The sequence below is a fragment of the Dromiciops gliroides genome, chromosome 4 (assembly GCF_019393635.1).
Source record: "Dromiciops gliroides isolate mDroGli1 chromosome 4, mDroGli1.pri, whole genome shotgun sequence".
Classification (NCBI taxonomy): Eukaryota; Metazoa; Chordata; class Mammalia; order Microbiotheria; family Microbiotheriidae; genus Dromiciops; species Dromiciops gliroides.
This window is the reverse complement of record NC_057864.1, coordinates 212,441,064-212,455,042: the sequence shown is the minus strand read 5'-3', so window position 1 is coordinate 212,455,042 and position 13,979 is coordinate 212,441,064. Positions and strand designations below refer to the sequence as shown.

Here is a 13,979-nt window from a genome sequence, read left to right as displayed (position 1 = left end):
TTCCTTACTTAGCTCCAGTATCTGGTCTTGTGCATTTATTTTTTGATTGTTGTTTAGTTTCTGTCTCTCTCAGTGCCTGACACTTTGTGTGTTGGTTCTGGTATTTAAGCTGTTTTATATTGGTGGCATTTGTTACTAAACTGGCACTCTTATTCCTCTCATTATCTACTTTGGTTGAATTTTCTATCCTTGAAGTGGTTTGGTGGGCTATTCTTCTCCCTGACATTTGTTTGTTCTTTGAGTAGTATGCAAGAAGCCTGGCTCTCTTCAGTCCTCGCACCCCACTTTCTTGAAAGGAAACTGTTCACTTCCTCACCCAACTCTTTTCTAATTTGGAATCTTTAGTAAAGATGTTTATATATGTGCTATAGAATTGGAAATTACTAAAAATGACATCTTTCAAATGATTCTTAGCATTTCTAATATTAACTTGAAATGTAATCAGTGTTTCAGATATTACATTTCACATATTAAAGCATGACTTATCAAAACCATTAAGTCTGATTTTTGAATTTTGAAGTTACAAACTGATACAAATTTAATTACTAGTACTCTATATTCTGATAATGTAGGTAGTTTAGCCAATTAGCATCATACAAAATTGGAGCCAAGGGTTACCAAAAAATGAACCAAAATGCATCTTCATAACAGATAAAGAAAAATTTCTATTTAAAAAATGAAACAAAGCATATCTAAAATAACATCAGACATCAAATTCAAATGACAAAAATATTTATTAAACTACTAATATCTATGCATTTTTGGCAGCTGTAATATACATGATTAAAAAGTCCTTTACTTTAGATATGTGCATCAGCTCCTTCATTGTGGTGTCTCTACTTCTCAGATGTATTAACCCATTCTCCAAAGTAGTTTCAGTGATCAAAAGAGTAAAGAGTATACTCATTTCATCATACCTGTAAAAAAAAAAAAGGTAAAATCAAAGTACAAGCATTAATATTATATTTTTAGTCCAACCAATTCAGATTTTTCCAGAGTCTGAAGAAATTGCAGAGAAAAAGAATAGAGTTTGGAAATCAGTCCAAAGAATAATACTTTCTTAGAAATTACTGAATAATTAGGAAGGGGGAGTAGACAAAGGATGCTGAGGCTGATTCAAGAGGAGGCCCTTTTAAGGCTTTAATAAACACTCTGATGAAGTCCAAGTCCAGAGACATGTTGAATTCTGCTTTAGAGTAAAAAATATTACATAATAAAGTTTCAATATTTTTGTTTTTCTAAAGGAGTCATGCTTATTTTAGCACTTAGTAGCTGAAATTTAATTTAAAGTCATGTAAACCACTCTTTAATTTAATCTTCACAATGACTATTTTGAATAAGATGCTACATTTACAGGTATCATTATCCCCATTTTTCAGATGAGGAAATGGACTCAGTAGCATGACTGTGGTCCCACACAATGTTAGATGCAGCATTTGAACCCAGGTCTCTCCTGATTCTAAGACCTGTGCTCTCCCTACTACATCATGCTACTAAAATGACTTGTCTGTCCATATCCTGAAAAACTGTGACCATATAACAAACAGATGAAATTTGAATATGCTCGCAGGAGTCATAAGATCACAGAATTTTAGAAGATCTGAAAAGATCTGAAGGAACACTTTTAAGTGCTCCAACTCATTCTACGGAAGAGGAAATGTGCAGAAATCTATTATTTTTAAAACTTTTTTTTTTTTGCAGGGCAATGAGGGTTAAGTAACTTGCCCAGGGTCACACAGCTAGTAAGTGTCAAGTGTCTGAGGCCGGATCTGAACTCAGGCCCTCCTAAATCCAGGGTCGCTGCTTTATTCACTGCGCCACCTAGCTGCCCACAGAAATCTATTATTCCGTGCTCCCATTTACAAGCTATGTGTTTCTATAAGCTACCAAAGGAAGCCAGCCCTGAAAAGAACTGTATACAAGGATTAGGATCTCCTTTATAGAGGTTAATGGAACTGAAGTGGTCAGGTAATACATAAGCAAATTAAATCAAGGATATATAGTTCTCTCCACCTGAGATATGAAAGGCACAATGAAACAGATCAACTTGGAATGAAATTGCCACGTGTCAATTCAGTAATTAAATCTTCAATTATAAATCTGTTGCCTACATAACAAAAGAACAATTAGCAATATCACTTCACATGTTGTGTGTAAGTCTATGACATTTTGGGCCCAGTCCTGCAATTGCACTGGAGTAGAGAATTTTCAGTGAGGAAACTACCTCTACCACTGCAGATCAGCAACTTTTGGGCAACTGATAGTCTTGGTTGTCTAGGTGAACTGAGAAGTTAGGTGACTTGTTCAAGGTCACAATCATTAATTGTCAGAAGTGAGACTTGAGGGGCAGCTAGGTGGCACAGTAGATAGAGCACCAGCCCTGGAGTCAGGAGTACCTGAGTTCAAATCTGGCCTCAGATACTTAATACTTACTAGCTGTGTGACCCTGGGCAAGTCACTTAACCCCAACTACCTCACCAAAAAAAAAAAAAAAAAAGAAGTAAGACTTGACCCTAGGTAGGTCTTCCTGAGGCTGAAGCCAGTTCACTATCCACTGATACCACACATTATTTACATCTGTAAAATGAAGGTGCTAGAATAGATGACCTCTAAAATCCTTTTTAGCTCCAACAATTTATGAATCTAAGAATTTTATTGTGATGAACTGAATATCACTAACTAAATAAGTGAGGTTCCTCTAGAACCTCATTCTTATTTCATACTTTTCATGTATCACTTTGTATTAGAGTTACTTGTATGAGTCATTATCTTCCTACTAGATTGGGAGCTCCTGTGTCTTATCTGTTATCTCCAGTACTTAGCAGAATGTTCAGTATGCAGTAGATGCTTAATAAATGCTTAGATTTTTAATTACCAGGGGCTTTTTTCCTTACTTTGAATAAAGCTGTTCCATGGATGATTGCATGGTTTCCAAATACCCAGGCCATACAGAAATTCCACTTTCTAGTAATTCATTAAACAGTCCTTGACAAACCTAGGGGCAAAAACCACAAAGTCTTGAATAACAGGGTAAGAACAGTTTCTCATTATGACTAATAGTGTATAAACAATTTCTTATTACCTTCAAAGCAATATGCAATATGATGAAGCTCTCATCAACTACTTTCAACTGAGACATAAGACAAAGTAAAAATAACAACAGTTTGACAAGAAACAAGCTTTATCACCTAAAACAAAAGTAACAAGAAGCTATATCTAAGTATGAACTGTGTCTAACTTCAGTTTCATTATTAAAAATATTTTATTTATGTACCCAGATTATATTATGCTAGGTATTAACAAAATCACATTAACTTTGCTACTGTTCTTCCTTCTACCAAAAAGAAATTTCCTTTTCATCAGATATTAACACCTGTTCTTATAGTCGTGAAAGGAAGTATCTAACTATTTTTAAACTAGCTTGTGCATGTTCCTTATGCATAAACATGTTCACAGGCTCTTGCTGAGCCCTGAAGGAACTAATTTTAAGGCTTTTAGTATCCTGGTGAGTGCACTAAGCCTATTTTATGCTGAAATTATTTTTCAAAGTGCTTTATCTCCTCTATATCAAATTGTCACCTTCTGAATAACAGTTACCATGTGTTACCATGTCAGATTTATACAGTGTTTTTAAAAGTTTACAAAGTGCTTTACTTACAAATGAAAGTAGTATACACATTTTATATGCTCTATTAGCAACAAGATATTCAGGCCTAATCCAATCTGATTTCATATCACCACCCTCCATGTATTCTATTAGTCAAATTGGCCAGCAATTTATTCACAACAGACTACACTTCACCTCCTGCTTCCTTACCTACATAAGTGGTCTTCTTTGTCTAGAGACACTTCCTCCTTACCTCTACCTCACAGAATCCCTGGCTACCTTCAAAGCCCAGCTCAGATGCCTCCTATTAGACAGGCTTTACCTGATCTGCACTGTTATAGGCACTGGTCCTCTTTACTTCTTCTCTATCAGCTAGTATACAATCTCTATGACTTGTGTATATGTTCTATCCCCTAGGAGAATATAATGTATTTGTCAGGAAGGGCTATTTTCCTTTTTTTTTTTCCTATCCACTGTACCTTAAGTGTTTACCTAATTTTTGTTGCATTTTTTTTTTTGGTGGGGCAATGAGGGTTAAGTGACTTGCCATGGGTCATACAGCTAGTAAGTGTCAAGCGTCTGAGGCTGTATTTGAACTCAGGTCCTCATGAATCCAGGGCCAGTGCTTTATCCACTGCGCCACCTAGCTGCCCCTAAATATTTTTGTTGTATTTTTTTTGGTTACCTAATTTTTGAATGGACAAAAAATTAATGTTGAAAATAAAACTTAGAAAGTGAATTTCATATACAACTGATTATGTGCATATTTTTGTGTATATCATTTCACCTGAACAATGCAATGGTGTCCTAACTGGTCTCCTGCCCCAATGCCCTCCCCACTTTAACCCATCCCTCACAGAGCCAGCCAAAGTGATTTTCCATAAGTGAAAATCTGACCATGTCATCCCCTTATTCCAATGGTACTCTATTGTCTCTTTTTGTTGCTGGTGAGTTGTTTCACTTGTTGTTTTCTTGGCAAAAATACTGGAGTGGTGACATTTCCTACTCTCGTTCATTTTACAAATGACAAAACTGAGGCAAACAGGGTTAAATGACTTCCCCAGGGTCACACAGCTAGTGTCTGAGGCCAGATTTGACCTCAGGAATATTAGTCCTCCTAACTGTAAGCCCAGTGCTCTATCCACTGTACCAGCCAGCTGCCCTCTCCCCTCACCACAGTCAAACCAAATTCACATCTCATCCTCCATGCATGGAAGGCACTCCCTTTCCACCTTTCCTTGAGAGAATCCCTCACTCCTTCCAAGACAAAGTTCTAATCCCACTTTAAAAAACTTTTTTAAAAATAACATTTTTATCTATAGTTTTGAGTTCCAAATTTTGTCCCTTCTTCCCTTCCCTCTCCCTCCCCACTGAGGTGGTAAGCAATCAGATATAGGTTATACATGTGCAATTACATAAAACATTACCATGTTTGTCATTTTGTACAAGAAAACTTGAATAAAAGAAAAAATGAAAGAAAGTGAAAATAGCATGCTTCAGTCTGTATTCAGTCAATATCAGTTCTTTCTTGGGAGGTGGATAGTATGCTTCATCAACAGTCCTTTGGGATTGTCTTGGATCATCGTTTTTGCTGAGAATTGTCATTCACATTTCTTCAATGAACAATATTGCTATCTCTGTGCACAACGTTTTCCTGGTTCTGCTCACTTCATTATACATCAGTTCATACAAGTCTTTCCAGGCCTTTCTGAAGTCATCCTGCTTGTCATTTCTTATAGCACAATAATATTCCATCACCATCATATAAGACAGCTTGTTTAGCCATTCCCCAATTGATGGGTATTCCTTTGATTTCCAAGTCTTAGCCACCACAAAAAGAGCTGATTTTATACACACACACACACACATATATAAATATACATACATATTTATATTTTGGGGGGGAGGTGAGGAAATTGGGGTTAAGTGACTTGCCCAGGGTCAGCTATAAATATTTTTGTAGAAATAGGGCTTTTTCTCTTTTGGGGAATGTCTTTGGGATATAAACCAAGCAGGGGTATTGCTGGGTCAAAAAGTATGTACAGTTCTAGATCCCTTTGGGCATAGTTCCAAATTGCTCTCCAGACTGGTTGGCTCTTTTCACAACTCTACCAACAGTGGATTAGCACCCCAGCTTTCTCACATCCCCTCCAACATCCAATATTTTCCTTTTTTGTTATATTTGCCACTCTGAATCAAAGTGTGAGGTGATACCTCAGAGTTGTTTTAATTTGCATTTCTCTGATCAATAGTGATCTAGAGCTAATGTCACTTTCTACACAAATCCTTTCCTGATCTCCCAAACAGCAAGTAATCATCCCTTCCCTAATTATACTTATTATGTGTATGTACACACACACACACATATATATATTCCAAATAAACTTATGTATGTTATGTACATATTCTATCACCCAATATAAACTCCTTGATTTTGTATTTTTGTATCTCTGTAGTCCCAGTATAGTACCTGGCACATAGTAGGGAACTCAATATATATTTGTTGAATGACTTGTTGTTACAGTGCTAGGCAGTTAGGTAAGAGCTGGGAAATAATTTTGGTAAATTACCCATAAATAAATAAAACAAAAACCACCACCAAAAAATCTATTACAAAAATTTGTTTAGCTAGAGGAAGAAAAAGGGAAGGGAAAGAGCCTTTATGGGATTTTGAATTATAGTCATCTAAATCTATGTTCTTCATAAATGAAGGCAAAATCTTTGGTTTTTATCTCTGAATGTCAGCATCTAGCAGAAAACCTTCCACATGGCTAGTGCTTAACGTTTGATTTTGTATCTTTCACTTAAATGTTTGATTAACAGATTATTAGCAGCCTTTTCCTAAGGATCAATTAAAGAAGACATCTTTCTGTCTCATCTGTCTCTTCAACAAAAGTTTATGGTCTTCAAGTTCCATTTCCAATCCACAATTCTATAAACTACAGACTGACGCTTGATTGCTCTTATCTGTTAAACAACAGTGTTACTGAGAATACGAATTTTCACACCACTTTCTCAGTGATGTGCCATAATGAGAATGAAGAAGAGTCATCTTCTCTTTGTTCTTGAACAGATTAAAATGATGGTAAAGCTGGGATGGGGCCACCTTGGTGTTTCTTAAACCAGCTTAATAACTGAGCCAGAGAGATAGGAAACCAAAATGAAAAGACAGATTTGGCACTTCTGCTTTACCCAGCAAGTGGTGAGAAGGAAAAGTAATTCACACTTAAATATATATATGTAAAACCACTTTGGTTAATAAAGATGGCTAATTCTTGTAAACACCCAGAAATTTGATTAAGCATGATTGGTGGGGAGAAGGGCAGGGGAAGAAATGGAGGAAAATGTAAGGTAGTTGAGGTCTGGAACTCTCATCTTTGTCTTTGTGTCCCCAGAGTCTAAAACAGGGCTCAGCAGAGTATATACTTAATAATGCTTGCTGAATAAGATTAAATTATATTTACCTTTATTATTAAAATAGCCTGCTCCAATAATACCAGCATTTACTAGTTCACTTCAAAGTTAAGTGCTGAATAAAAAAAATTAAGCTTCATTAAAGTAACTGAATATGAATTAAAGCTAAATCATAAGGGTTTTTTTGTTTAAAGTATGGGTATAATTATATCCATGAAATTAAAATATATGTTAATTACAAACCTGTCTCAACTCCACTGTTGGACCTCTTCCCATATCCAAAGCCACTTTGACTGGGGCTAAACAAGGGTGAAGTTTAAGTACCTAATATAATCATGGAGAAAAAAAATTGACTGTATACATTGATCAAATACAACACAAGAAATCCCCACAAATGATTTAGATTATTCAACAGTTAAGACTTTTTATTCAAGAATGGAAAATAGTTTAAAATTGCAACATAATAAAACACTGTGAACTAGAAAAAGGACAACTTGCAACCATCACAAATATTTCCATTTCAGGCCACATGATGAGATATGTGACGCAAGATAGAAGAATTAATATTTAGTTTAACTGGAAATAATTCTGCACAGATTTTTTTTTAAAAGCCAATTTTTCCTATTAAACCACCAAGATCATCGTGCTTTAAGAAAAATAGTGTAAAAGTTGAGAACTATCTTTACATGTAACGGAAAAAATAAAATACCTTATACATTAAAAAAAAAAAAAAGAAAATTAGTGTAGAAACTAGCCCTTGCTGTTACTGCTTTGCTGTGTGACCTTGAGCAAATTGCTTCACCACTCTCAGGATCTCAATTTCCTCATCTGTGAAATCAGTGGTTGGACTTTCTACTAAAGTTCATCTCTAACAGCCAGAAGAAACTAATAATTAATCTAATTGTTAGGAATATGACGGTTCATTTTTTAAATTATCCATTCTCACCCATGGATTCTACATTACAAAAAGATCACTAAACTATATTTACATAAATATTAATACTTTTAAATAAAATCTGCATATGCAAGTCCTTCAGGCAATAAAAATATTGCCTGAATGTATACTTTACCTTTAATGTAGAAAAACAAAACAGTACACATTAACATACACTTAAACAGAGGAATACCGCTAGGCCCTTGATCAAAATTTAAATTCTTAGTCTCACTGCCTAAAGCAGCCAAAGATGTAGTTTCTCTAGTAGTCTTCATGCTTCTGCTTCTTGGATGAGCTGTGGACACTTGCTAATTTACAACAGTTTTTAACCTTTATCCTTCCATCGACTGGCCCCTGTGTCTGAAACCAGAGAAGTCCACTACCAACTTGGTCCTGTTTCAAAAGCTAGGTTGTTGACAATGCTGTCAATTGATCAGGTCTGGGTAGAACCTATCTTCTAGAAATAACCAGCAGCCCATATGGCTGGAACCTAATTTCTGGAAACACCCAAAAACCTATGCAGCTGCTAACCTCCAGATTTAAAAAGTCAGGCCATATGATCAACCAGTTAAGAAGCCTTCTTCTATACTACCACAAAAAGCTAACTTTATACTCAGGACAGGCTATAAAAAATATTGTAATTCTTTGGCACCAAAAGAAATCTACAAAAATTAAACTTTTTAAAAAAATAAAGCATGCATTTAGCAAAATTTACGTTCTTTCCCCTCACCATAGCTCAAATGTCAAAATTTCCTCAAAGACTATATTGTAAATTTTGTAGACTTGCATAATCATTTCTTTCTAACAAGTTGTGAAGTCAAATATATCATGAAATTGACTTTAACTCAAAACTGAAGAAAAACATTTCACAAGAATAAATTAACCCTTAATATGCCAGGAAATACACATTTAAACATTAAATCCAAATATTTGCAAAATTCAGATTTGACTTATGCTATAGCTGGAAGCCGCTCAAACTTTTACCTACATTGCCACCCACCTCCCAAACCAAGTGAGAAAATTATTAATAATAGTGTGCTTTGGGGACTCGGGGACTCAGAGACCCAAACCCCCCCCCACCCCCCCCGCCCAAACACACACACAGGAACTCTGGGGCTGGTTTTGCACAGCCAGTCCAGAGTCAGGAGAATGTCAAAGGAACTAAAAGAAGTTAACTAACCTAAGACTACCCTCAAGTCATGTCAATCAATGGACTTCAATGTTACTGGATAATTAGTTTGGATCAAGGTAGAGTGACCTACCTCTACCTAAGACAGGTTAAAAACCCTAGAGAGATGTCTCTCACTCTCTTGGCACGCTTTTCCCTTTCCCACGCTGCTCTCTCTCTCCCCTCTATCCTAAGTATGTAGGGCTTCTGATCTTTCTGAGCCATGTGCTCTCTTTCTTTAATAAATGCTTAATGCTCCAAAAACTGGTGCAGTAGCCTCTAATTTCTAAGTAGCAATATATTAGAACCCCAGCTAATTTTCCCTAAAACTTGGGACAATTATAGGGCAACCCCATATAATTTTAAATGCCACACACTGAAAATTATAGCTCTTAAGCTTTCCCTGATATATTTACTGTTTAAATTAGTTTTATCTATAAATTTTGCCATAAACTTAAAAAAAAACTCTATGTAATTTTGATTTTCTCAGTGTCTCCTTTGAACATCCTCCCCATGTCTCCCAAAGTACCTTTCTCTGAAGATCCTTCTTTCCAATAAAGGATTTATCTGTTAGCTGAAGGGAATCATAGAGATAAGCTAAGACTCCTTGGTCTAGATCTCCACTCACAGAAAGAACTTGAGGAACCACATTTTTTCTTCCATCTCGGCCCTTCATAGAAAAAAAGAATATACATTTGTTATAAAAGCTGAAAAATCTTTCACTTTAAATTCCTTTGTTTGGTACCACTATGATACTGTTAAATGATTAGGTTCTTATATTAGCAAGTAACAGCTTTATTTGAGAGGAAAAACCAGTCACCTAAAATATTAAAATTTTCAACTTTGAAAATCTTTAAAGTTTCTTTATGTAAACTGGCAATTTTGCCACTATCCTTTCTCTTCCTCATTTCTTTTCCTATAGCATCAAATCATCGGGCAGTATCACAAGCTCATTACTCTGAAAAAAACCTTCCTGTGTCTCATTTAGTCATAGGATTAATTCTTCATTCATACAATGTAAAATCACATCTTCATATTATTTTTGTTAACATAATACTATAAAATTACAATTATTCAAAATATATAAAGCAATGTTAATATCATAAACTTTCAGTTATGTGGCATTCCATTAAACAGAACACTATTAAACTAACACTTCCATAGATCAACACTACAGTGTCATAACAATTCATTTAAAAAAAGAATAAACAGTTAAGTACAGCCTTATTGTTGGGCATTCCAGTTCTTTGAAACCTGTCAATCTGCTTAAGATATGACATATGTGATAACCGCATTAACTAGATCAGATGATCTCACTATAACAGAAAATTTACTATACCTTGTTATTTTTACTGCACACCCTGTTGATTCCTATTTTCAATATTTCCTACAAGTGATCCTTCCAGAAACATACTTAGATGTTAATCGAAAAGCATTGTTAAATGATGTCTTTATAATATTTGGGGTGTTACTCTTCCAAGTAATCCTGACACAACTAGATTAAAGCAGATACAAAATAATCAAATTGGGACAAACTTTCTAAAAAGCTTACTAATGACAATTGTACCTAATATTTTTGTAGCAGATCTCAAACTAATCATGAGCCATCAGTATTGAAATTTTGGAACTACAAGAAACATGAAAAAAAAAATGTAATTTCAAGAAATTTTTTCCATAGGGTTATCCCAGGCTTGGAACAGTAAAAAATATTATCTTGCTTTTTTCCCCTTTTTTTGACCCTTTTAACAAGAGAAGGAACTGACTCTAAAAGTAACTCAAATGAGACCAAGCTGCATCAATTGATAACAATACATTTTTTAATCCCTAAGTTAAAATAAAATAGAAAGTAGGATAATTTTTATTTCAGAGTAAAATTATAATATTTTTACATCAATTGACATCCTGATCCTTCTAGTGATGCAAAGATATTCCTACCTACAATAAGTGATTAAAAATCTAATACCTAGTTATGCAGCTCTGATATTGTGAGAGTTAAGAAATCTAAAAAAGAGAACGGATCAAGGAAGTTTTGTGGGGTGGGGGGGAAGAGGGACAATGACTTTTTTTTTAACCTAAACTGTTTATTTTTTAATTTATCCAGTGATATTCTCTAGTGTATAAAAAGTCTTCAGTGCCTTCCTTTTTCCCATAAGAGTGTATTTTTATAAGAGCCATTTCCCAACTGATAGATGATCAAAAGATATGAAGTTTTCAGATGAAATAATCAAAGCTTACCTATAGCCATATGAAAAAAAATGCTGGAGAGATGCAGGTCAAAACAATTCTGGGATACTACCTCCTACACACTATATTAGATAATAGGACAGCAGAGGAAAATGACTAATGTTGTAAGGGATATGGGGAAAATGAGACGTTGATACACTCTTCATAAAGTTGTAGACTGATTCAAACATTCTGTAGAACAATTTGGAACTATGGCCAAAGGTCTATAAAACCATGCATACTATTCGACCTAGTAATACCACTAGTAGATTGGTATTCAAAAAGAGGGGAAAAAAAGTTGAATTAGAAATTGAGGAGATGCCTATCAATTGGGGAATGGCTGAACAAATTGTGGGATGAGATTATGATGGAACACTATTGTGCTAAAAGAATTCTGTCTGATTTCTTTCAAAACCTGACTAGTGTAGAAATGTTTTGCATAACTACACATGTATAACTTAATATTGAATTGTTTGAATTCTTAAGGGGAGAGGGGGAGGGAGGGAAGAAGAGAATTTGGAACACAAAGTTTTAAAAATCGATGTTAAAATTTGTTTTTACATGTAATTTGGGGGGGAATTCTAAACAGATGGGAAAATTTTTTTAAATAATAATTTTTTTTAAAGAGTGTATTTTTAACTTCTGAAAGATAAAAAGAAACAGGATGGGGCAGCTAGGTGGCACAGTGGATAGAGTACTGGCCCTGGAGTCAGGAGGACCTGAGTTCAAATCCGGCCTCAGACACTTAACACTTACTAGCTGTGTGACCCTGGGCAAGTCACTTAACCCCAATTGCCTCACCAAAAAAAAAAGAAAGAAACAGGGCAGCACATCAAAAATGTTGCACTTTTCAAAGTAATATCAGAATAGAGGATAGGAAGAAACAATAACATCCACCAAATGTTATCACTATACAATAATCTGAGTGATCTAATTGCCTTAAATTGCCTTAATTTGTTTCTTCTATTTCAGTACACCAATTTCTCTTTTGTTTCAGGATCTTTGCCTGTGGAGACCATTATTTGCTTTTGTATCCTCAAGACCAAGCCCAGGGCAGCCAGGCAAACAGACAAAAAAAATTGCTTAATAAACGCTTGTTGAATGAAGGAACACTTCTACAAACTACAGGTACTCAAATCAAAGTAGGGCAATTCTTTTTTTTTCGTTTTTTTCTTTTTTAGGGAGGCAATTGGGGTTAAGTGACTTGCCCAGGGTCACACAGCTAGTAAGTGTTAAGTGTCTGAGGCCGAATTTGAACTCAGGTACTCCTGACTCCAGGCTCTATCCACTGCGCCACCTAGCTGCCCCAAAGTAGGGCAATTCTAAAGACAATCCTAATCTCCTTTTTATTTTAAAAATAAATTTAAAGATTACAAAGTATAGAATAAGAACTAAACTGAGGAAACCAGGGCTTTATGCTAGGTATGGAGTATGGATCTCTGAGCCTTCTTCCCTCTTATCCCTTTGCTGATCCAGCTTTTTCATGGCCCCCTTTTTAGGGTTCATAGTTGCCTCTCAGGCAAGGTCCTTAGCCTGGCCTCCTTCCCAATAGCTCCCACTGGGTCACCTGGGATCAGCCTGACGAAAGCCCTGTGGGATTATCAGATCAGTAAGCAAGGCAACACTTGTTCTGTCCCTGTCCTAATAAACCCTCTGGGGGAAAGGCCAGTGTCATATTTGTTCTGTAGGCTTCCTAGCACCCAGCCTTGGAGAATAAGCACTGAAACATGTATCATTGATTATGATAGTTGATCTATTTCCTGTTCACCTCAGAGTCATGCTCTGATCAGGTACTTGTACAACCTGGACCACCCTTACAGCCAATATGCTTCTCTATACAAGGTACTTTCTAAAAATCCATTAATTAATAAAGATTTATTAAGTGCTTATTATCACTGCTCTGAAATGTCTACCAGCAAAGGCCTTATGTAGGAGGTAATGCCTGAAATGAGATTTAAAAGGAACTGGGGATTACAGAAGTGGCATTGAGGTGGGAGTGCATCCCAGGTATAGAGGAATGGCCCATACATCAGGAACTGTGCTAGGAAACTGGCATAAAAAGATCCAAGTATCTGTGCTCAAACTTAAGGCGAGACAACATGTACAACATATAAATGTGTTCAAAATCTGGGATGGGGCCTGTGATTCATTAGCATAGGGAGCACCCAGGCTGATGCTTATTCTGCAACTTATAGTCTTTAGACTAGAGTTACTTGAGGACACTGAGAGGTTAAGTGACTTGTGTAGAGTTACAGAGCCAGTGTGTCAGAGGCAGGACTATAACCAAGGTCTTCCTGACTTCCTGATAGATGCCAGTGCTCTATCCACCAGACCACACTACCCTTAATATAAAATAAGCATAAAATAAATACAAGTTAGCTTTGTTTGGGAGACACTAAGGTATAGAGGGTAGGAATCAGGAAAGACTTCAGGAAGTAATGTCTGAATTAAGGTTTAAAGGAAATAAGGGCAGGGCAGCTAGGTGGCTCAGTAGATAAAGCACAGGCCCTGGATTCAAGTGGACCTGAGTTCAAACTTGGCCTCAGACACTTGACACTTACTAGCTGTGTGACCCTGGGCAAATCACTTAACCCTCATTGCCCTGAAAAAAAAAAAAAACACCAAAAAACAAA

General features: G+C 35.9%; 1 protein-coding gene across 2 annotated transcripts in view; it reads right to left on the bottom strand.

Annotated features, from left to right (window-relative positions):
* Positions 1-715: 715 nt before the first annotated feature.
* POLG2 (DNA polymerase gamma 2, accessory subunit) overlaps positions 716-13,979 on the bottom strand; it is a 25,052-nt gene continuing 11,788 nt past the window's right edge. For both annotated transcript variants that reach the window (XM_043964815.1, XM_043964816.1), the window contains 4 exons: positions 9,653-9,793; positions 7,265-7,345; positions 2,895-2,995; positions 716-917 (listed from right to left, as the gene is read on the bottom strand). In XM_043964815.1, the coding sequence (XP_043820750.1) occupies positions 752-917; positions 2,895-2,995; positions 7,265-7,345; positions 9,653-9,793 (489 nt within the window). In that variant the 3' untranslated portion in view covers positions 716-751. The remainder of the gene's footprint in view (positions 918-2,894; positions 2,996-7,264; positions 7,346-9,652; positions 9,794-13,979) is intronic.